The 21,315-nt window shown below is 40.1% G+C and overlaps 1 protein-coding gene across 1 annotated transcript in view; it reads right to left on the bottom strand.

Moving 5' to 3' along the window:
• LOC118498838 (coiled-coil domain-containing protein 50) overlaps nucleotides 1–6,010 on the bottom strand; it is a 32,569-nt gene extending 26,559 nt beyond the window's left edge. The window contains exon 1 of the mRNA XM_036017848.1: nucleotides 5,577–6,010. Coding sequence (XP_035873741.1) covers nucleotides 5,577–5,625 — 49 coding nt within the window. The 5' untranslated portion in view covers nucleotides 5,626–6,010. The remainder of the gene's footprint in view (nucleotides 1–5,576) is intronic.
• Between the last annotated feature and the right edge of the window lie 15,305 nt (nucleotides 6,011–21,315).

Raw genomic sequence — 21,315 nt, 5'->3', positions numbered from 1 at the left:
TCCTAATATATTTAATCTTAATGTGTCCATGCCAGTAAGCATTAGTCCCTCATTAGTCCCTTCAAACTGAGTGTTCTAGAGTGGAAATGTGTATTTTTGTGTGTAGAAAAAACACTGAGGCAGGAGTGTAAATCCCTGTCATTCACCCCATATTTCCTGAATCAAAATAAAACATAAAAAATGTTCTTAAAGAAAAATGCAATAAAAACTGTGTTAACTTATTAACTATCATATCCAACACTATCCCTAAAAATAACTTCAGAAAATCTGACATTGTTTTGTCATTCATTATTTTCATTCTATTGTTTTAAACATATGAAACAGATCAGGAATGGATCTCACATATCTACAGAATACTTTAAAACAAAGAAAAGAAGGGGGTAGATAGGGAGAGAGAAATGGAGAAGGTAAGAACGGAAAATGGAAAGTGAGAAAGAACAGAGAAGGTGGGAAAGGAGAGAGGTGGGAAGGCTGAACCACGTGAATCTCAGCTGCAAAGTTCCCTAAGTCTAGGTCCCAAGGTCCCAATTCCTAGTACCTTGGCCTCTGTGGTTTGGTAGTAGTCACTTCTCCAACCTGGCCTCAGATTTTCAGCTGGAAAATGAGGCAGCTGGCCTGGATCAGTGGTTTTTAATGCTTTGTGCTCTGAGATCCTTTCTAAAAATACCAATTAACTTTACAGTTTCCCACAAAGCAGAAGTTGTCCTCTAAGTACCTGTTAGTTAAAACAAACAAACAAAAACATTTAATGGTTTCAGAAATGCTACTTTAACAATTTTTATTTTGCAAATAACAGCTATATCCATTTTTTAAAAAAATCACTGATTCACTTAGTAAAGTAGTGCATATCTTCATATAGCAATAAACTGAAAGATTTCTTTCTCCTTTATGTGAGAGGCATGTGGGGTCCTCGTATTAATTTAGAGAATTCTTTATATCTCCTTCCACTTCACATGACTGCCTGTCCACCACAGGGCAGATCGTGTCCATGCACCACAGGGCATTTTTTATTGTGAATGTACCCCTCCCTCAATAGATGGCAAAAGATTCTTTCCAGCTGCCAAATTATGAGATGTTGCTTTGCACTTAAGGAAAAAAAAAATTAAACCTGTAACTCAGATAAAAATCAAAACCACAAAACAGCGTTTTAAAATATGTTTTCACTAAAACTCTATCCTTAATAATGATTACTTCCAAGGCCAGAAGGAAGGGCATGGAATTAGTTTTTTTTTCTTTATTACTTTCTTTTATACCTATCTATGTTGGATGAATTCTACTTATAATATGCACCTATGAGAAAATAAACAAATTTTTTAAAGTTTTTCTAAATTTATTACTGGTATTATGACACATGCTAGTCATGGTTAGAAGGTATTAGGTCAGCCCTGTAAGAGCATATACTCTGAGGAGGGATATAAAATTATTATGCCAAAGACAGAATTCCTGCACTAACAGACAGCATCTATTGATGTATTCATTCCTTTGCACATTCAAATATTTGCTGAATATTTGCTGGCTAAATAAAAGACCTGAAACCAGATGAGGATTAAAAAGCTAAGACACAAACTTCCAACTCCAGAATATCCAGCCACGGTCTTATAGAAAAAACAACCAAAAAAGTCTGCTGTAGCATTCCGAAGCAAAGAGAAAGGGAGTATGCCCTGCAGCCAGGGAATGTGCACCTCGCAGGCTGCCATTACTGAGGCTACGCCTCACGTGTAGGTGATGTGAGTGTAGATCTTCCGGGACTACCTGGCTAACTTACTGCACCAGACATGATTTTGTGTCTTTCCCCCTGAAGTTCTACATTTATGCCATTAATTTAATTTACCACTTTATGCCACTAGGGTATTCTCAGCCTGAAATGAATCACCTAAAATTAAGCACCTAAAATGCTTTCTAGGTATATTTCTGAAAATGTATTAACCTTTCACTGAAGAAAAAAAGGATCTGCTCAGAACAGCTAGCTAACTTCAAAAAACAAGTCACTACTAGGTGCATGGATTTCAGATGCTAAGTGTGTGAGTGCACACACACACACAGTTACCTTAGGAGATGGTGAAAGTTTCCATCTGAAGGACAGTAGGGGTACAAAATACAAGGCAGAAAAAGGTTGGCACTCAGAGAAGATGGGATGGTTAGAACAAAAGTGCTCCAGGGCTAGAAATGGGGAGGTTACAGAGGAGTTAATCAAGTTTAAAAGGGTCCAGACAAGCTAATGCTCTTGAACCACAAGTTTAAGATAATGTGAAAGTGTTATTAGATGAGGGAAAGGAAAGATTACAGTGATAAACAAACAATTAAAAGTAAGTAGTGACAAGGGAATAGGATTGGAGAGAGCAAAAAGGAAAGTCAGGACTGTTGTTTCAGAAAAAAACAACTCAACAACGAGGCTAACATTTACCAAAAATCTCAGTGTGTTAATTGATGGAAAGAGCTCATATTCAGAAAAATGTTCCCAGCTCTGATCTAAACTAAGAAACTTCCAGAATATTGTTAGAACCTGACTGTACCTTTGTCTAGCATTCACAGATTGCATGATGCATTTGAGTTATAGGCTGATGAAAAAATGTCTGGGAATTATTTCAAATGTTGTTGCATAGAACCTCAAATGTTTCAGAAGAAATAAAGCATTATTCCGGAATACTGGCAACAGTATTTCTGTGACAGAACATATGCAGATGTTCCAAGTACACTTTTAAACCAGGAGTGTGTGTTGACATTTAGTTAGACTTCATTCTTTTCACCTACATATGAACTCAAATGTGTCCCTTTGTCTCCTATTTTAAGAGAGATTTCCCAAGATAAAAATACTGCCCTAGTTTGTTTTTTTAAAAAGATCTGTCCAAATGATAAATATCTTTGACTGCTTTAAAACTAAGTAAACAAGCACTGGATTTTAACCTAGAAAAGAAAATTTTCAAATATTCCCTTTCCCTGATGTCAGCTGCTACCCATGACCTCTGTTGAGCTTTCAAAACAAAGGTCACAGGGCTCCCCACCGTCCTCAAAGCAATAATGCTGTGGGAAAGGGCAGAGGCCTACTGCATTATTATTCTCAATCTCTACTGTAACCTACCCCATGATCCCAAATTGTAACTGTATATAAACCTACTTAAGGTTTAAAAGGAAAAAAGAAAAGTGGAGCAGACAGATTTTTTAAAAATGGGGTTTAAAAATCTGTGCCAGAATATTAAGCAAACTATACTTCCTTTTCAAACTAAGTTGGAGTTTCAGCACTAAGAACAGTCTCAATGTTTGTGTATGTTTTACCTAATCATAGGCACAAGCTTCATACTCTTTAATTAGGGTCCAAAGACATTGTTAGGCATAATTAAGAGTTATATTAGAGAAAGCTACACTTTATTAGACTTGACTACTTCCCAGATCAAAAACTAAACCACCATTAGGACATTGCTAGTATACAATACATCATTTCCTTTGATAATCTCTGAACCAGAAAAGTCAGATGCTTACAAAGACAATGATCTTCTCAACAATTTCTGAACACTTTCAAAATCAACCAATATTTAACTCTAACTTAATGAAAGAGCCAACTGAATTTCCTTAACACTTTACCATATTATGTAAACTGGATTGCCAAACACTGTATTATGTGACATGAAAGCAAATCACGTGTTAAACTCCAGAGTTTAGCAACAGAAACATCATGCATTTATAGATGATAGTGTTTGTTGCATCCCTTGAGGACATACTAGAATAAATCATTTGTGTCTTGGTTAGAAACCAGAAGACCTAAGAGTAATGTAACTGCTAGACATAAAGTGAGTTTCAAGTTTCTTCCAGGTCACTGACATGTAGAGGGGGCGAGGCAAAATCACAGCACTATATAATTGATTCTTAACTGTTAAGGTTGTGTTGGAACTCTAATCCTCATCCTATGTATCTCCCACCCTTAAGGAAGCACTAAACACTCCTCAAGTGTCACTTTCCCCACAGCAAAGACATCAAAGCCCCCATTCCCCACACGCCCCTCCCCCCACAAATACAACTCAGACCCAAAAGGCTAAAGACAAGCAGAAAATGTCAAAGACTAGGACTTTCAAAGTGTAAATCTGCCCTTTCTATCAGTCAGGCTCCCCAGTCTGGACAGTGCTGTGAAAACTACATTTACATGTGAATGTCATAATCTTCACCAAAGCTAGGGTGGGAACTGAAAGGTTTAAAAATACTACCATCAAGATTAGGGGCGTCTGGCTGGCGTAGCTCAGTGGATTGAGCGCGGGCTACGAACCAAAATGTCAGCAGGTTCGATTCCCAGTCAGGACACATGCCTGGGTTGCAGGCTACAGCCCCCAGCAACCACACATTGATGTTTCTCTCTCTCTCTCTCTCTCTATCTCCCTCCCTTCCCTCTCTAAAAATAAATAAATAAATTCTTAAAAAAAAAAAGATTAGGGGCATAAACTGTAATATCCTTCAGAAACAAGAGGACAGGCCCAGGCCCAGCCTCATTTAAAATTCCACATAAAACCTGTGACTCTGTGTCCTGGTGTTTGGATCTCTGGGAAACAAAATAGTCAAACTTTCTTTTGATTTGGGGGTCTACCTGAGCACCCACAAGACCATCTGAGTCAAATCAGTTGACAAAGAAACATGCAGTTTCAAGAAAGCCAAGTTTCCTCTTTTCAATTCTACATTCCCAATACACCTCAAGCCACAATGCACACTTGAAATATATGACAGCCACAACAAAGACAACCTTTCCAAACCCAGATAGTACTCTGGAACTTCTATGCTTCCTAAGGACAAAGAACAGCTGAAGACAACTAACTAAAGGTTAAGGTGATCCAGCACCCAGGATCGCAATTAAAACAATGCTAGGTCTTGGAGGAGCTGATGGAAACAAGGGAAGGGAAGTCAAAGGGATACTTGCTGGTAGCCAAGATACGTCACTACTAATCAGGCTTTATTTTCCTGGACATCAGTACAAGGAACCATTAAAAAATCAAGGACACCTGTTTAGTCCCGTTTCCCCTCGCTCAGTGCTTTCTGTAAGAAAATGCTTATACAGCTTCCCATAAGCTCGCTGCGCTGGGCAGTGCCAAGACTAAACTTTTAAACCTTGGGGAAGGTGGGAAAGTCAGCCAGCCAGACGCTGGGCAAGGAAAAGTAGAGAGAAGGAGGGAAAGAGTCAAGTTTCAAAACAAAGACTCCACTAGGAACTGAATGTCAAACCCTCCCCACGTCCAAGCCTTCAAGCCAGCTAGGCTGGGCCTCGATTTTTAAAAACACAAATAAATCAGATTTACCCAGTTCCTAGTTGTTCACCAGAATATTTGCACAACCACTTGATGAAGATAGTGCTATCCTCGTCCCCCCACCCCCAGCCGCCAATCTTCTATCACAGGGTAATACTGAGGCTTAGAACATAAGAGATTTGCCCAAGGTCCCACAGTAGAGCCTAAATTCAATTTACTTCATGTCCAGGGCAGGCCAGCACAAAGTGGGCGCGGAGCGACGGCCACCGGCCGAAGGGAGACGCCCCAGCCCCGAGTGAACCTCTGCTGGGAGAGGGGAGGGGCCCCGCGCACGCTACACGTCCCGGCTCCTACCTTCCTTGACCCCAGGCAGCTTGGACTGGTCGATGCTGACTTCAGCCATGATGGGCCGGGGTCCTGGCTGCCCCTGGCCACCCGCTTCCCCGCCGAGGGCGGCACGGAGCAGGAGCAGCGCCCGACGCAAATCCGGCCGGCAGCGAGCGCGGGACCGGAGCAGGGAGAGGGGCCGGGCAAGGGCTGGCGACAAAGGCAGAGGGAGACCGGCTCCGGCACACCAGGCTGGCGGCCCAGCTGCCCCGCCGCAGCCACCTGCTCCCGCGCCCCCCCGCCCTGATCAATACCAAATATCCGGAGCCCGGAAATGGGCTCGGGCCGTCCAGTACGGAGGGAGAGAGGAGACAGAAAGGAGGGCGGGCTGGCCTGGGTGGGGAGGGGCGGGGAGGGGAGCTGCAGGTCTGAAACCGCAATTGCAAGTGGCTGGCTAGCGAAGCTCGGCTCCCGCGGCCGCCTCCCAGCTGTTTCCTTTGTGCTTTGTGACGCGCCTGAGGCCGGGGCCGGCTGTGCCCCCGCCCCCGCGCTCCGCGACTCTGCGGGCCCAGGGTCACGGCTTTGGTGGGGGTCTCCGCGTCCTGAAGGCCTCAACGGAGGGCCACACGGGTCACCAAGAATATAATGATTACTGTCAGGCGTGTACTTAGTATTCTGTACCCTGGTTCTGGGGCTGAGATTTCTACAAATGCATACTGTGTACTGCTTTTATATATGGGCGTAAAAAAAATCTCTAATACAACGCACAGAACTAGAGAGCAGCTGAGAAAAACGTGGGCCAATTCACACCAGCTGGGGGAACTGAGTCATTCATTCATCAGAAACGCACGCCTGTCTGCCAAATGTGAAGTTGGGGGCTGATAAAAACGTGTCGGAAATCTCTTTCTTAGGGCATGTCACACATTGGACTAGCGTTGTAACATTTTTATCCTCCCCCCCCCCCCCCCCCCCCCCCAAAATAGGCAACACCTTCTGTCTGCCATCTCCTGGCAACAGAGTTTTTCGGCCCTATGAAAAACCCGCCCCTATAAGTGGCCTCTCTCCCAAATGTGTGTAATCATAGAACCTCTAGCCGCCGCCACCACTCTTCCTTCCTCCCCCACCCACACACTTTCAGCTAAGGATGGATGTGTGTGGCCAAGACAGGTCAAGCAGAATACCTCCCTTTGCCTACTGTATAAACTGGAACAGATACCCACCCTACTTCCTGTAGGGAAGGTTCGCTTTCACGACTAGACAGTGAAGCCAGACACACTGATGACAGAAACAAAGGTAAGAGAGAGATGAAGAGGAATGTTCTGATGATACAACGGGAGTGAACCAGGAGGCCCCAGGAGCAGCTAGAGTTTCTGCAGCTCCTGGACTCTGAACCCTACCCCCCACCCCCGCCGCCGCCCTCTTCCCGCATCCTCTCAATTTAAAAATTTAAACTAGTAATTTAACTATCTTAATAGAGTAAAAATTGATTTTTCCGACACTCAGCTCAGAGTCCCAGTGTGAGAGGCCACATTAAAGAGGTTTTATTTGGACTTGACATTGAATAAAGCAGACCCAAGCCTAGCAAAAATTTAAGAGAAGGCTTTCTAGGCCACAGGGTAGGCAACTATGGCTGACAGGTCAAATCCATCCCACTGGATTTGAATGACTGCTTTTTTATGTATTTAAGTGATCACATTTTAAGTGATTATATAGATATAATAATTCAATTTTGCCACTTAGATCTCAATGTCTAAAATAAATACTAGTGGACCCTTCTCAGAAAAAGTTTTCTGACTCCTGTACTAGGCAGAAAGGACACCCTGTAAAATGTGTAAGTAGGAAAGAGGCAACATTAAAAAGGTACTTTTATGGGGATTTTTAAGTTCCCTGTCTTCTCATGACTATTTCTTTTAAACTTCTTATGGTCACAGAGAGTATTTGTAATAGCAGTATTTTCTGTTTCCCTCCCCAAATCCATTGTCTCCACTTCTGCCCAGGGTGGCTCACATGGAAACATGACCAGGGCCTCCTTGCTTTGTGGCTTCCTGTTGAGTTGGACCAACACAAAACACTGGCAGCAGATCAAAACCAGGGAGGAGAATGTATTCCACTCCCCTCCTCCTGAGGCCAGGCCAACATTCTGCCCATACAGTGTTTATTTATCTATAGTTCCTTCGTAGAGGCCTCTTTCCATAGCTCCAGCTCTCATGGGTCTCTAATAGCATTTCCTTCCAGGGCCCTTCAGGCCTAAGATGGTAATGTCTTCTCACTCTCCCTGGTAACCTTGAGGTATCCCAACCCTCTCTAAATAGTCCCTTCATTATATTTTCATTTAAATCATTTTGAATGTGGGTTCTATTCCCTGCAAAGACTAATATTTGAAGATATGCCAAAGGGTCATTGCTTTGTTTTCCTAAAAAATTCCCCTCATTTCATATAATCTCCACAAGGTCATAAGGCCTATCCACCTATCCATATGATCTCCACTCCCCACTCTATCATTCCAATCATACATTTTTAAAAAATAAAGCTGTTTTTATTGGCTTTCACAATGACCTCCATGTTGCCATACTCAGAGGTCAATTCTCAGTCCACCTCTTATTGGCTAATTGTTAGTAATAGCTATAACACTACCTGCTTTCTTGAAATATTTTTTCTTTTTTTTTTTTTGATTACTTATTTATCTCCCAGGATGATTCTAGACCACTGGCCACGTTGTTAAAAAGTGACCTAAGTCAATGAAAATTCAATTTGGAGATTCTCTTGGATCATGCTACCTGCCAATTATTGCAGATATTGAATATAGGCTAGCAACTCCACCCAAAATCACCCTAACAGGTTATAAAGAAAGTCTGAAACCAAATTCATATTTGTAGATATACATACACATATTTCAGCAAGTAGGTGCAAAAAGTCATAAAACCTGCTCTGAAAACCTGATAAAGTCCCAATTCCCTATCCTTTTGTGGGCTCTGACTGTGTGGTCCATTAAAGAATCATGCAAACAAAAACATTATTTTGGAATCATGCTGTGGACACCATTGCAAAAGTAACATGACTGACATCAGAACACAGGTCAGAAAATAATAAAATCACAAACAAAGTAATAACAAGAAAAAATACCTTTTATTTTTAGCATTTAATATGTAACAACATGTCCTTAAAAATAAAATAAAAATATTTTCAGATGAATGAAATCTCATAAAATTTGTAACCACCATACCTACACTACTACAATAAATACAAAAAGAAGTTCAAGAGGCTGAAAGAAAGCATAACATGGAATTTCAGATTTAAAGGAAAGAAAAAAATCTAAATATGAGGATAAGTTATCAAAAGACTAGGTGTTTTTAATCTTTTCTTTTTTCCTTTTCCTTTTCCTTTCCTTTTCTTTTTTAACATTCCTAAAGACAGTTTTGGAAGTTATACAAATTCTGCAATACATATAGAGAGAGAAGTGTCAAAGGACACTTGCAATAAAGATGTTTCTAAGGAAAAAAATCATTAAAAGGAAGTGTTTATAAAGTATGTAGAAGTAAAATTCATGACAATAAGAGCACAAAGTAATGGATGGATAAATGAAATTAAATTGCTATAAGGTAATGTTGGGAGGAGGGAACATGCCCATCTCATTTTATGTGTCCCGCATGATAAAACCTGACAGAGATGTTATAAAAAGAGAGCAATATAAGACCAATATCCCTTATGAAGATAGATATAAAAATCCTCAATGAAGTATTAGTAAAGCAGATCTAGAAATATAGAAACAGAATAACACATAACACCAATTCAGTTAATCCCAGGAATGCAAAATTGATTTAGTATTTGAAAATCAGTCAATGTAATTCAATTCAACCTCTTGATCATCTCATAGATATTTGACAAAATGGAACACCAATTCATAATTTTAAAAAAACCTCTCAGAATACCAGAATAGAAGGAATCTTCCCCAATATAATAAAAGATATCTATGAAAAACACACAGCTTGGTGAAATATTGCACTCTTTCCGCCTAAGACTGGGAACAGTGAAAGGTAGACACTCTCCCTAATTTGATTCAGCATTTTACCATGTGACATTCCCCAGCACAACAGAAGGGAAGAAAATAAAGTTCACTTTGACTGGAAAAGAAGTTAACTATATTTAGACTAGATATGATTGTCTAAATAGAAAACTCAAGTTTTCCTGGGTTTTCTTCAAATCAACTATTAGAAATAATAAATTTAGCAAAAGCACAGAGTACAAGGTCAATAATCAAAAATCAATTGTATTTCTATATACTAGCAACAATTAGAGAATAAAATTTTTAAAAATCTATCTACTGAAGCACCAAAACATATAAAATTCTTGCAGACTTTTACAAGTCTGAATTAACAAATATATGCAGGATTTCTAGTCTGAATACTGCAAAATGTTGCTCATAGAATTGAAGATGATCTAAAGTGAAGAATTATTCTGTAATCATGGATTGGAAGAATTAATATTTTTAAGAGGCCAGTTCTCTCAACATTGAACTGTGGATGCAATGCAATTTCATCTAAAATTCTAATAGGCTTTTTTAAGTAGAAATTGATTCTAATATAGAAATGCAAATGATTAGAATGGTCAAAACAATTTTGAAAACAAACAAATTTGGTGGTCTTACACTACCTGTTTTTAAGTGTTCTTATGAAATTATAGTTATCAAACAGTTTACAATTGGCATAAGGAAATAATTCAGTGGAATGGAATAGAAAATCCAAATTTTTATATGTCATCCAAAAATGACATATGTGCATTTTGTTGAAACTTACGTATACATATTGAAAGATGCCAAGGTAATTCAATGGGGAAAATAGTCTTTTCAGCAACTGGAGAAACTGCAACTCACACATTACTACTGTTAGTGAAATGTTACGACTGCTTAACTGCTTGATAGTTAATGTTAAATATATTAACCTACTACCCTTCACTTCCTGTAAAAATGCGGCCTGTAGAGAAAACACCACCTTGCATTTGTTTTCTGTCTCATTTTCCTTTCCTCTTTATTCCTGCTGCTCTTATACCTCCTAAAAAGTGTTAACTGTAGTAAATTTTGCCACAAGTTCTGTTTTCTAATGGCCCCAGGCAAAGATAACTGATACAAAGATTGACCCTCAAAAGCCAATCCTCAGGATAAGATTTTGGTATTAGACCACTCATTTTTCTGGAAGCCAAAGCAACTCATTCCACTACTATATTTTAAAATGGAGTGGCAAAAATTCCTGGCTTGTAATGGAATAATAATTATTAAAGCTTTCTTTCACCTTTGATTACGTGGAATGAAATGTAGATGGAAGGAAGGGAATTTGGAGGTCAAGCGGCTGTTACACCTGCTCAGTACAGAAGCATTTGTAATTACAAAGTTGCAAGAGCTACCAAAAAAAAAAAAAAAGTGCAGACTTGATGGGTCTCCTAAAACAAAGGAAAGGAATGTGTCCCTGGGGTCTGGCATAAGGATATTTGGGAGTTTAAGCCTTCTAAATTCCCTGATTTCTCATTGTAACGAGGTACATAGCATGGGTCCCCTGACCAACACCCTGGCAGGACTGAGGCACAGCATTTTAAGGCACATTGCATAATAGAGGCAAAGTTAACAGCCGCACCCTTCCTGAAGGGAAGAAGCCTGCTACCCAGGGCGAATTGTGTATGTGACTGTGAGAATGTGCAGCAGACTTGTGACATAACCAGGGCGGGGCGGGGGGGTGCAGAAGCCCTTCCTAGATGCCTGTGTGTCACTGAGAACTCTTGCCCTGACTAAAAATGACAGCCAAAATAGGATAGAAGTCACGGGGGAGCTGACAAAAGTGGCAGACACTAATGCACCATAGGAAGGGCTGGATATGAGGTCACATAGGAAGCTCTGAGTTGAGCATTTATATTAGGGCAGGCCAAATGTCAGGGTATGGGGGAGCCGCAAGGTCAGAGGAGGTCTGCAAAGAAGTCAGTCATGAGGTCTGTCTGCCTAGAGAAGATGACAGCAGAGCCAACAGAGCTGCGGGGACCTGCCAGGACAAGCACAGACACATGAGGGATGCTTGGAGCTGAATTGTGACCAGGAATGCTGAGCCACAGACTTCTGTCTCTCTGAAGGATGAACAGAGAAGTCACTCTCTTGGTATGGGGACTTTGGGTATGGGACTTTAGAGCATAGTACACACTGTCTCTCCTTTTGGGTTTTTGGCATTTGAATATTCTGGGCTTCTGGCCCTGCTCCCTATATGGGTGGGACCACTCATGGGACCAGGAGATGCAGGGCCCTCCAGATGCTTAGATACCACCAAGGATGGGACACCACTCCTGGAAGCAGGGTCCCACGCTGGGACAGGGTAACATGGCACATGGTTTCCTGAGCTGCTACACAGAGGCTGAGAACAGCACACCCCAAATCCTGAAGGAGCGAGCTACACCCCAAATCCTGAGAGAGGATGGTGACTCTGAAACCCACAAGTGCACATCCCAGAGAGAATGGAGATCTGTTTTCGTCACCATATTGGTGGACAGATAAGGGGAACTTCTGGGCATGGTTTTGGCGTATAGCCTTTTGGGGATCAATGGAAGTTCTAGTTCTTATGGAAAAGGAGGGCTCTGTGCAGGAGTGCTTTCAGCACCCCCAAGGTTGGAACCCTTTTAATAAAAGCCTGTTTCCTTCAACACTAATTACTGAGTCATGTAGATTGAAGGCACCAAGTAGCTGAGCCCCTCTGTTGCCAGAGGAAAACAGCCTAACCTAAAGTCCCATGTGAGAACTTTCCTCAAAGCCAATGACTTATAATATGACCTTTGCTGTTCTCAGGAGCCATGCCTACCATTCCTCATTGCCTCCAGGGTAATACACAGAATCAGATTTAGTACAACCTGAGTAGGGAAGGACAAACTTAAGAATTTGCTGATCTCTTGAAGCCTAGAATTGGTGATGGCCTACAGTATGGTAAATGAAGTTGCGATACCAGAACACCCTCTGTTACTGAGGAACTTTTCAAAAAACTCAGGGAACGGAAAATGTTAGAATGAATTTATTATACAACACATGAGAACTAGCAACCTGAAACACAAAGGATACTACCTTTCTTAAGGTGGTGTTGAATGCACAGGTGAGGAAGGCATTTAGCATCATTGCTTAATGAAGGCACTGGCATCATTGAGAAGTTTAGTAGTGGCTGCCTTCATCAGTGAGAATGCTGCTACAGAGTTGGCTATCAAATATATACGAAAAAAAGTGCAAAGTTGATGTTCAGAAAATCTGGAGTAGCAATTAGGTGAACTTAATGATCAGATTGCTATGGTTTTCCTAGGAATAACAAAGATGGACAATTGTAATATACATGCAGAGGGCGAGAAAGTAGAAAGAGAGAAGAGAGAGAGAGAAAGAGAGAGAATGAGAATATGCCTGACATCAAAGGCCACATGGAAAATCACGGTCCTTTTTCAGTTTCCATATCTAAGTCTATTCACAGAGCTAGGTGCTGTTGATTGAAAAGGAGACTGGATCACTGCAGGTATATAAATTACCTTCAACCTTCCCCATAGGGACTTGCAGCCATATGTCAAGATGTTGGGAACCACCCTGCCTGGTTTCAGAAGCTGTAACCCCCCATGGCTAAGGCTGAGTGAGAGACCTTGGGACCATAAGCCACTTAGGAGACAAAGCTTATCTCCCTGGCAGGGGCGATGCCCCTTTTCTTCATCCTGCTTGGCCCCAAGTTTGATCAGTTAGCCAATGATAGGGAAGACTCCTCAAGGGAAGGATGACCTAAGACAGACTTGGTCACAAAGGCCCCCCCAGGGAAGGACTTGGGTGACTATAGAAAAAGGGGGCGATGGACCCTCACCCTTCAGCTTTGACATAGCCCGAGTCCTCATTCTGTCTGCAAGAAGTCTCCTAAGCTCTTGGCTGCCTTACTTCCCCTGCCTGACTTAAGCCTGAAGCAATGACAGAGGGTGGTGCAGCCCTGTGCTGGAAAGGGCGGGTTCCCTGGGGCGATCAGGCCTAAGAAAGAATATGTAACATCCTGTGAAACCTGCTTTGCTAAGAATGCTCTCAATTTTCTGATAAGGGTCTGAGCAGGAAATGAATTCATTTCCCAAAGTTTTGTAGCCCTTTAGCTAACTGACCATGACTCAGAATAAGCCCTCAGAGTTCTTTATATATTATCTATTGTTTGATCCTTGCTGCCTGACAATGATTGATGAGGTTTACCTGTATTCCTGTGCAAATTGAACCCAATAAAAGCCCACTGAGGAAAAGCCTCCTGGTCCTTCTTCTTTGAGAGATTGGCCACTTTTCCTCCCCAAGCAGATCATGTCTTCATAGACTTATTCTCATCCATGGCAAACTAGGGGACTCTGCTGGTAAACCTCCCCAACAACAAGATAATTAATCCTGGTGATTTTTAAAAGGCTGTTAGACACAAGATCTGAAGTAACTGATAACCACACCTGCATTGTCATCTTAGACCCCTGATAATAGAGAGATCTTATAGGACAAGTGTTAATGGAGTTTTGATCAAAATCTGTCTCTCATTGGGCCCACATGACTATAACACTGTGTTTGTTTCCACAGTCAACAAATGTGTAACCAGGATGGATATACTCAGCAATTGGCAGAACTCTTATATTATCTGACCTTTGAATAAGAGCCAGCTAGGGGTGCCAGTTGGAAAACCCTGTAACTCCCCTTCCCCATCCCCAAAATAGTAAATAAGAAACAATGCCACACTACAAAAGAGTTGAAGAGATTTGACATATCTTCAAAGATTTAAGAGTTGTAGCAAAGTTAGTCATCAGCATCCTCCTAATAAATTCATCTGCATGAACTCGGTAAAAATCAGCTGGATCTTGGTAGATGTTGGGAGACGAATGTAAGCTTAAGCAGATTAAAACTCCAATCAGTGATGTTCTATCAGATATCAAGAATCATGAAAGGTCTGAGATTTTACTCCACTCTTGCAAACTAATAAGTTAGCCTGTCACAGTTTCATGGACACTGGCAGAAAACACAAGATTCCTGGGTTAAAGGCTAAAGTACTTTGTTACAGAAACAACCATAGACACAGCATCAACATTTGCACCAGTTCCCCAATTCCTACATCACACGGGGTAATGCATGGAGGTCCAGGTGATTCTTTCACTCTCAATGAGGTACATTACAGGAGAAGAACCTGGCACTTAGGGACCCCTAATCTTGACTTTTGCCTTGATGGGAGATATCTTATACTGTACTATAAAGAAAACTACCATATGTTATGAAGGGAGATACTTTGTCTTCCAAGGCTGTTTGCTAAATAAACATCCTTTGAAAGGTAGTCTAGATAGTCTAGTAGGTAACCTTATAATTAAATAAAACCCCAAGTAGCAGTTAGATTTAAAGGTTTGTATATACTGAATTAAACAAAGAATAATAGATCGTGAAAATATGACAAGGCAGAAGAGTTTGGGCCAGGGTAGTTAATTGGATAGAAAAGTGGCTAGAAAGATAATTGTGAGTGTAGAAAGGTTTATTTATATATTTTTCTCAGTGATAAAACCATTATTTTTCCTCCTGGTATAGGGAAGACATCTTCCATTTGGGGATTTGATCTCCTGCTTTCAGGAAGGAAAGGGGGAAGTCAGAGAGCCCTTATTGCTCCTGCTGTTTTTCAAGTGTCTTTAGCACATAATCCTTACGTCAAAGCAGCATATTTTGAGGTGGCATCTTCTGCCATCCTTTAGCACCCTTCAATAAAATACTAGAATGTAATTTTGCCTCAGGTTTAGTTGTTTGTTTTTGTTTTGTTTTTGTTTTTTTTCTGAAGGACTCAGGATAAAACACACAGTATGAAAATATGGAGGGCATATGGAAGCATGGTCAGCAGGAAGACAGTAGAGATAGGTTGAGACTAGGTCTTAGACAGACTTCAGTGTCAAGCTAAGGATTCAATATAAGCTTGGGTTCCAAGAATCTATGTTTACGTATTCACATGGTGTTGTAGGAACAGAATTCTGTATTAATAAAGTGACTCAGTTCCTGTCCAGGCATTCATTAGCTAATTAAACTGGAGAGTGAAGAATTCTAATTCTCTTTCTTCTCATAATTTCTATGAATCTCTCTTTCCTTTAATTAGGTGGGTTGCACTTTCATTCCTGTCAGTTGCCCATCTTTCATGTGCTGGGAAAGAAAGGTTTGCCAGAGGTGACCCAAAGTTTCTTCAGGGAATTAATTAATGAGAAATCTACAGCAACTTCAAGCATGAAAATGTCCCCTCCTTAGCAGAGGAGCCTAATCAGTGCCCAAGCAGCTTAAGGACCCTCAAATAGGTCTTCTGTACTATTATCAATATTCCTGTGGTGCTTTAGGCAATTTGTGAAACTAACATGGAATCTTTTGTGTAAAACAAGAATAGATGTCAACTAATAAAATAGATGACAAACAGATTATTTACAAATTGTGAGATATACCATGGTTCAATCATCAGTATGCCTAAGTTATAGATGAAATCAGTGAGGAAGCTCAATATTATCAGTGAAGGTCACTTGTCCTTTTTAGTTATTAAAGCAATGTAGTCTTTATCTTATAGTATACCTGAGGGAAAGTGTAAAATGATATAAACATACCTATGTTTGGTGAGTTTCTTTACAATGGTGCTTTAAGGTTATAAACAAGATGTGAGAATTATATTCACATTGTATTAGAGGTGTCTTAATTTGCTTTTTGCAGAGGCTCCTTGAGACAAGGAGACAAGGATTCAAGTGTAAGTAGTTTATTTGGGAGGAAATACTGGAACAGATTGACGGGGAGAGTAAAGTGAGCCTGAGAAAGGAAGCTAGCCAATAGAATCTATAATCAAGCAAGTTACCACTGTGGGCAACTGGAGCATAATCCACTAGGGAACTTGCAGTGACAATGAGGAACACACGTCAGAGTTGTCCCAGTCAAGGTGAAGAAAGTTAACATATTTAGTTTTCAAATCCCTGTCTTTCATTGCATGAGAGCTGTTTTAAGGAGTTCTACTAGATTTCTTTTTAAAACATCATCCAAGTTTCTCCTCTAAAATACATCTTTTCCCAGTAAAGGATCTGCTATCTAGTTCCATCCACACAAGTGTGCCCCATTCTATTCTACATCTGGTTACACAGAAAACTGTAACTCTAAGTGGTGTGAGTGTGATTCAAGATCATGTGCATTATCCTCCATGGCCAACTGCTTATTGTACCATTAGCCTGAAATACCAGGAAGAACCCTGGCTGAGGAAGAAGATGGTAAAGAAATCAGGACTCACCAGTTATTGTGACGTTCTCGAGCAGTGTATCACAGATTGAATTTAAGCATTCTGAATCCTACTGAAGGGTCTTTTTGGAATGGAACACAGCTTCTTAGATGATCTTATCCCTTATACCACTTAGCTCACTGATGGTCACATGGTTGGGGATAAATAGGTATTAACTATGAAGTAACAGTGAATATTCACTGAGAATATTCCAAAAGGAAATGGGAATGTGTTTCTAGATAATACTGTACAAATTCTTGTCTTAAATTCTCCCTTCACAGAGAGAATGTCCGTTCAAAATATGTCACGGGTGTCTTGATGGAGGTGTCTCATGCCAAAGTTATGTATCGAGCTGAATCCCAGCAGCCAACAAAATTGATTGTTCGTATATCCTCCACGTTCCAGGACTCTTTTCCTCTCAATCTCACCTGTTAGCAAAGCTCCCAGTAATGACAATAAATCTGAGTTCATCCTGTTGTAATAGTTAATGGACTCGTGAACAGCTGCAGTAAAATTTCATACCCAGGCAGGAGTTACAAATTACACAAATCAGGATAAAAGCTTCATAAATATTGACTCTGCCTAATGGTTTCTGTCAGAGGGGGGAAAAACTTGCTATGATAATGGCATTTTCTCCCTAAAGCACTGCCCTTTGGACTGATAGCCTATAGAAGTATTTATATTACCAAGAATTTAGTTAATAAAACTGAATTTATCAATATCTAACTTAATCCATTACTTAATATATTAATAACATAGAAGGTTTCTCATATCTTGAAAAATATCATGGTGAAGAATGAAGGGAACTTTGTGAAAGGCAAGGTCGAATTGTGAATCAACTAGAACTAAGCAAAATGGATTGTGAAAAGCCAAGAAAGTTTGAACAACTTTATCATTTTCTTTTAAGTCTTCAGGCTATAATGTAGAATGATACAAGTCCCCCTCTTGGTTTGACTAGGCTTACATAGACTCTTAAATAACGTTTTACCACCCAAAAATGACTTACTGGCATCCACCTAAAGAAGAGGAAGCACCTCAGTCAAGAAGAAGAAGGTGACATAGTGACATATTGTGGGTAAGCAGCAAGTCACTCCTATAAATGAAAGAAAAGGAAGTAATAAACTAGAATGCATGCATGTAAAACAAAACAGGTCTACTGAGGAAAAAGGATAACCATTCTAAGTTAAATAAAGCAGTGACTTTTTCATAATTCAAATCAATTAATTTTTCATGAGGTTACTATGGATCTATGATTGGGCTAGATACTATGTTGGGTGTGAAAACGTATCACAAGAATCTTGAATTATCTTGTTATATAGTTTTAAACTTTTATTTATTTTTAGAGAAAGGGGATGAGAGGTAGGAAGAGAGGGAGAGAAACCTCGGTGCAAGAGAGAAAGAGATCGGTTGCCTCTTGCATGTGCCCTGACCAGGAATCAAACCCATGACCTTTTGCTTTGCTGGTGGATGTCCAACCAACTGAGCCACATCACTCAGAGCTTGAATGATTTGTTTTAAAAGATGAACATACATGCTACAATGAGTGAACAGTGGGTTATAAGAAAGTGTTCAGCAGAATATCACCACGGAATGTTCAAGGGGAAAGGATCTCAGATATAATTAACCTTGACATCTTACACATTAGAGACTGAAACTTAGAGCTTGGAAATCCAAATGTAATATGGAAAAGGCAGAAGCTGTTAAATTTTTTGTCTAAAGTAGGTTGCCAAAGAATGTTTAACCTGGCTGAATAACAATGTATTTGAAGGTTTCTTTAAGTGTGTTATCATGATGAATAATGTTTTTAGGTTAATTTTCTAATTTAAAAAATAGATGAGCATGGGCTGCGAACCAAAGTGTCACAGGTTTGATTCCCAGTCAGGGTACATGCCTGGGTTGCAGGCCATGACCCCCAGCAACCGCACATTGATGTTTCTCTCTCTTTCTCTCTATCTCCCTCCCTTCCCTCTCTAAAAATAAATAAATGAAATCTTTTAAAAAATAGAAATTTTAAAAAATCAGGATAGTCAATGGTGGGAAAATTATTCACTTTAACCAACATTTATAAGTACAAACTATGTGGCAGATGCTAAGCTAAACTTTTTACATTTACTTTCTCCTCAATTCTTACCACAAGTTGGAACATATATATTACAGTAAAAAATGAGGAATTGCTATTTATGTCCTCAAGGAACTCAAATTTAGTGGAAGATCCAGACACTGACTTAATTAGTAACAAGTATAATGCAACAAGTGAAATAACCCTGGTTATATTATGCCATAAATACATGGAAGGAGAAGCAGTGAAGTCTGCCCTAAGGAGAAGATAAAGGAATTCTTATTTTGAAGATAGAATCTCAAACTTCTGACTTTTTTAAAAATAAGTTTTCCAGGAAGACTATATGAAGAATAAGAAACTTCTAAGCAAAGGGAACTGTGTGAACAAAGAAGTAATCTCTTTAAAGTATTCTATCTTCACTGCATAAGTGAGGCACAGTCTAAACCAGCTGTCAGGTAAGAGAAAGCGAAAAGCTGAATTCACAGTCAGAGAAGAGCATAAGGACTCCAGAGATTAGCTCCTAGTGAAAGTAAAGTCAGAAAATTGGCCAAACATATACATATTATTCTATTAAATAATTCCAAGAGAGAAAACATTTAGATTAATCTGCAATCCAAATCCAAAAAGCACATACAAGAAGAAAAGGCATGGAAGTTACAGGAATTGTCATAGAAAAATGGTTTTTGCCCCTGAGCACTTCTGGGAAGACCTTTGATTCAGACCCTAAGTGAATTGTCAGGCTGCCTGCCCGTTTCCTTTTCTGATGTTTGGCCTCAATACTGTCCTTTCTCGCAGACACTGACATTCTTTCTCAAGCACAGGAAGCATCATTACAGTTTATTGCCTGGCCTATATGCACACACAAACAGGTGCTCACATATTATGAGTTAATTTGCCTTTTAAACAAAGTCATGCTTGGTTTCCTCTTCACCTCACTTGCTCAAAGTCAGTTAATCCCTCCACTTCGGAGAAAAAATTATGCCAGGCCTTGCTTTTTGTTGTTTTTTTTTTTCCTCTGGGTACCAAAACTCTGAATTAGAAATCAGCCCTGCCTAGTTTTAGAGATACTTGTCCTCCTACTTTTCTTGAGAAGCCCTCTTCTGAGTCTAGAATAGTCAGGAACCTTCTTCCCTCTAGCAGATGGAATTTGAATTGGTCGCAATCATGGTAGGAACCCAAGCACAAATAGAACTACAATTCTATCCTACTTAGTTTTTTATTTGTTTAATTATTAGAGATTTTGCAAGGGGCTTTTATGATCCAGGACCTCTTCTGTTTGCTGGAAATATAGTTGTGAACAAGGTCACCAAAAATCATTGCATATTGAATTGAACAGTGCAATGGACACAGACAATGCACAAAAACATACATAAGCAATTGACTTTAGATTTGGAACATAAGCTCTTCAGGAAATTCACAAGGCAGCAAGAGACTATGACAGGCAGACCCACCTAGTTTGGAAAAATCAGAGGAGATTTTCCTTAGGGAGTGATAATTTTAACTGAGGCTTCAGATGGATTGTTTGTGCATGCGTGTGTGTGTGTGTGTGTGTAGAGGGGAGTGTGCCTCCCTGCAGGTGCAAAGTCCTTAGGGCAGAAAGTAGCTTGATGCTTTCGAAGAACTGAAAGAAGGGGTCAGTGTGGCTGAACTATGGTGATAGAAACATGGGTCTGGACAAAATGGCAGATGTAGCCACAAGCAGATAATTCAGAACCTTATAGACCATATTCTGACTTTCAACCTTTATCTCAAGTGCAACAGAAAAGAGTTGAAGGGTTTTAAATAGGAGTACTACAGACTGGTATGTGCATTTCCAAAAGATTACTCTAAAAGCTTCATGGAAAATGGATCTAAGGGAAACAAGAGTGGATGAGAAGAGATTTGGGAATACAGATATTTCAATAGTGCCGGTGATAGCTTCTTAATCTAGGGAGGTGGCAAGACAGAAGTGGAAAGACTAGAAAAATATTTGAGGATAATTAAAAGAACTTTGCAATTAGCTGGAAACAATAGGAATTAGGGAGGAAAGGGGGTTTCTTGAATGAATATCTGGGTAAATGGTCATGTTGCTTCCTCAGGTAGTAAATATTGGAAGTGAAGTAAAACATTAAAGGAAAAATGAGTAGCTCAATTTTGGACATGGTTGAGAAGCCAGTAAGAAATATGTGTATAGCTCTGGCCAGTGTGGCTCAGTTGGTTGAGCATCATCTCATGAACCAAAAAGTCACCATTTTGATTCCTGGTCAAGGCACAGGCCTGGGTGGAGGTTTGGACCCCAGTTGGGGCACATGCAAAAGGCAGCCAATTGATGTTTCTCTCTCACATTGATGTTTCTTTCCCTCTCTTTCTCTTTCCCTTCCTCTCTCTCTAGAATCAATAAAATTTTTTAAAAAAAGAAATACAGTATATATTCAGAAGAAGGGTGAGGACATAGGGAATCATT

Source organism: Phyllostomus discolor, chromosome 2 (assembly GCF_004126475.2).
Source record: "Phyllostomus discolor isolate MPI-MPIP mPhyDis1 chromosome 2, mPhyDis1.pri.v3, whole genome shotgun sequence".
Lineage (NCBI taxonomy): Eukaryota > Metazoa > Chordata > Mammalia > Chiroptera > Phyllostomidae > Phyllostomus > Phyllostomus discolor.
The sequence above is the reverse complement of the archived record's forward strand: the minus strand, read 5'-3'. Positions and strand labels throughout refer to the sequence as shown.